The 3,441-nt window shown below is 43.4% G+C and overlaps 1 protein-coding gene across 1 annotated transcript; it reads left to right on the forward strand.

The window, feature by feature from the left end:
• Positions 1–1,685: 1,685 nt before the first annotated feature.
• On the forward strand, positions 1,686–3,175 carry LOC147452652 (large ribosomal subunit protein eL33z-like). Its single transcript, XM_086518290.1, has 4 exons — positions 1,686–1,806; positions 2,408–2,443; positions 2,518–2,746; positions 2,849–3,175. The coding sequence occupies exons 1-4, from the start codon at positions 1,778–1,780 to the stop codon at positions 2,888–2,890; spliced, it is 336 nt and encodes a 111-aa protein (XP_086374416.1). The 5' UTR covers positions 1,686–1,777; the 3' UTR covers positions 2,891–3,175.
• Positions 3,176–3,441: the final 266 nt, after the last annotated feature.

Raw genomic sequence — 3,441 nt, forward strand, 5'->3', positions numbered from 1 at the left:
TTGTCATTGGCACCTCACAAGAAGGCTATCTCGGCAATAACACACACACACACACAGAGAGAGAGAGAGAGAGAGAGAGAGAGAGAGAGAGAGAGAGAGAGAGAGAGAGAGAGAGAGAGAGAGAGAGAGAGAGAGACGCTAATCTAGGACCTTATGTTTGTATGCCCTTATTTTGTAATGTAACAATAATACAAAGATGCTTCCAAGATTTGAACCATGGACAATACTTTGCTTGCAAGTAACAATGAAACTTGGTTGACACCATAAAAAAAACCTTCACCTTACAAGCCTCATAACACATTGGTCTTTCTTACTATTCCAAGCTTGAGTTAGCATGAGTGTAGGTGTGGCTTTCTGTGTAAGTAGTGCCTTGAGACGCTAGCGGGTAGCTGTCAGGACTCAATTGGGAGTTCAAACGACAAAACATCCAAGCCTTGAGGGCACTTTTTGACTCAAGCTGTTGCACCACATTCTCAAGCCTAAGCAACCATTGACCTCTATGTATAGGACAATTCGGCTCCTCCCTGTCTTCAACACCAGGAAGAGGCAAGCCAAACAAGCACCAATGGGAGTTTGGAATGGTTGTATTAGAGTAAACATACTTCGACAGATGACCGCACCAAGCAAGTCACCCAGCAAGGACACACACACACACACACACACACACACACACACACACACACACACACACACACACACACACACACACACACACACACACAGCTTGAATCCAGGCCAGTCAGATGAAATCTGGAAACCACATGGGCTTGCCGAGGCTTGCCAACTTGTGAGAGAGGGGGGGGGGGGGGCAGAGCGCTCATAACTTGAGATAGCGCAAGCAAGGCTACTTAGAGAGAGAAGCTGCATCTAGCGAGGAACGTGGGGAGGGTATGCAAGTGCAACATCTACAATGGGCGGGAAAACTTAGACACTGCTGTCAAAATCTTTATTTATATCTTAGAATGTACTCCTCTCTCCCTCTCATTCTCTATAAACAAGCTCCTTGCTTGACTTTAATTATGGTTTGAGTAAAATCTGTTAATTATGGTTCAATTGCTCCTGCTTGATTTTGATTATGATTTGAGGAAAAATTATTCATTATGGTTCAATTACGTAGATGTTGATGTTATAGTGCAAGATGTTGTAGAGTTTGACTTCATTGAGTTCTATTTTTTGCGAGTGAGCCTTGGTATACTCTTGATTTATCATGTCCATGTTAGAGAGAGAGAGAGAGAGAGAGGTTGTGGGGTGGCTCAAATGTAACTCTCCCTCACACACACAATCGCTCTAATGATAGCGATAGACACACACACACACACACACACACACACACACACACACACATTTATACACACGTATGGAAGTACACACATACTCACATGTTTGAAATTGAAAAATTATATAGGATTGGCCTATTGGTAAAAGCGAGTGAGATCCATCGGAGACGTGGGTAAGTATACACATATTCAGATGAGTAAGCTTGACAAGCTTTATGGGAATGACCCCTTGGTAAGAGCGAACGAGACCGGGTCGCGTGAGCTCGTTTCTTAAGGAGGCTTCATCTTTATGTCTTACCTTACACTTAGAAGTGCTGATTGAATGATGAACGGAAATTATATCTATCGCCCAGCGGATTTGAACTCGAGCATTTCCTTGGTGTGAAGAGTCTTTAATTAAAGGTCTGGAAAACTAGGGTTTCCTGTCAAGAGGAGCAATTGTCGAACTTGACCTCTTCTCTCCCATCTGTGGTTTGCTCGAGCAGCGATCGCCCTCCGCTATGACGGAAAGGAAAGGAGAGCGCGTCAGGTGATCATCCCTACGTTCTTCTTCTGCAGGCGGAGAGAGAGAGAGAGAGAGAGAGAGAGAGAGAGAGAGAGAGAGAGAGAGAGAGAGAGAGAGAGATATGCCTGTGATTCTTGGTCGAGATTAACGAAGCTGATGGTTTGGTCGCGAACCTCCTGATAATGCTTGATTCGTTCAAATGCCGGCCGTTGGCTTGAAAGATCTGGTGCAGGCCTACGTCTCATTCGGATAGGTGCATGTGCGTGGAAGTATTTGTGAGTCGCCATTCCGAGGACTGTATGTCTGTAGGATTTTCAGCTAAGAGGAGTTTATCTTCGCCGCCGTTGAGGCTGAGTGGCAATGCTCTTCTGTGCCATTTTCTCTTCTCCGAACTGTGGCAGTAGTAGCTGGATGATTAAAGGAGAAAATAATAAGCTTTCTCTTGAAACCAATTCCTCTATTTGTTACGTTGGTTCTTGCATTGCCAAGTTCTTACAGTTGCCTATTTCAATCTGTATTGGACATCTTAAATATGCAATCTGTGTGAGTTTCAACCTTTTTCCGGTAGATTTCAATCAGAATCTGATCTATGCATATCCTATCCTTGTCTTTTGCCATGATGCAGACTTTACGTGCGGGGGCTTATCCTGGGATACAAGAGGTAAGTGAAGGAACAGGTGCAAAGTATGTTTTTGTTTCTGTTTTTGGGTGGAGCTTGAACCTTTCTTTGTACAGGGGGAAATCTAATCAGTATCCTAGTACTTCTCTTCTGCAAATTGAGGGTGTCAATACAACTGAAGAAGTGAACTGGTACCTTGGAAAGAGGATTGCATATGTCTACAAGGCCAAGACGAAGAAGAACGGGACATTGTACCGGTCGATTTGGGGTAGAGTGACGAAGCCTCATGGAAATAGTGGTGTTGTACGAGCCAAATTCAGAAAAAATTTACCACCCAGCTCTTTGGTGAGTCTCATTCATACCTTGGAACATGATTGGCTGGCGTTTATTATCTTTACGGTGATGAAGTGCTCAGCTCAGGCACATAATTTTTTTGTTGGTTTGTAGGGTGGAAGGGTTCGTGTCTTTATGTATCCAAGCCGAATTTGAGGGGCCAAGGAAGGCTGGCCGGAGAGAATGACTCTCCAACAGGCTTCATGAAAACTCTTCTATTAGGCTTGCAGCCTATTTTCTCACAGCTGCTATTCTAGAAGTGTTATGGTTATTCTACCCTGGGGTATGATAACCAGTGAAAGACAATTGACTTTTGTTAATGTTGCGGGATCTTAGTCAGTTACGACCGGATTACCTCCAATGAGTTTGTTCTTTTTTGTGAAACTAGCAAATGTTGGAACTCTTCTGGGAAACTTCTGAATTATATCTGGTTATCCATCATTTGTTGACGTCTATATAACTGGCGCTTTGGCTTTGTGTTTTACCTCGATACTGAAAAAGAGTTTGAAATCTACAACATTACATTCTGTTTCAGTTGGGAACTAAAATGGTCAAAAGGCCTTTTAGTGTATTGCTCCTTGCTGTTTTCTCTGGCTATATTCTGCGTGTTTGGATGTCCTTAAGAGATTTTACCCGTCAAATGTGATTCCTGTTGATTAGTATTAAGCTGTCATACAAAGTGACCATTGCAGGCTATGTGCTGGCAC

Source organism: Adiantum capillus-veneris, chromosome 8 (genome assembly GCF_014529385.1).
Source record: "Adiantum capillus-veneris isolate H3 chromosome 8, ASM1452938v2, whole genome shotgun sequence".
Lineage (NCBI taxonomy): Eukaryota > Viridiplantae > Streptophyta > Polypodiopsida > Polypodiales > Pteridaceae > Adiantum > Adiantum capillus-veneris.

Coding starts and splice junctions, on each gene's coding strand:
- LOC147452652 (XM_086518290.1), top strand. CDS start 1,778: ATGACGGAAAGGAAAGGAGAGCGCGTCAG. Junction 2,444..2,517: donor CTTATCCTGGGATACAAGAG/GTAAGTGAAGGA, acceptor TTCTTTGTACAG/GGGGAAATCTAATCAGTATC. Junction 2,747..2,848: donor ATTTACCACCCAGCTCTTTG/GTGAGTCTCATT, acceptor GTTGGTTTGTAG/GGTGGAAGGGTTCGTGTCTT.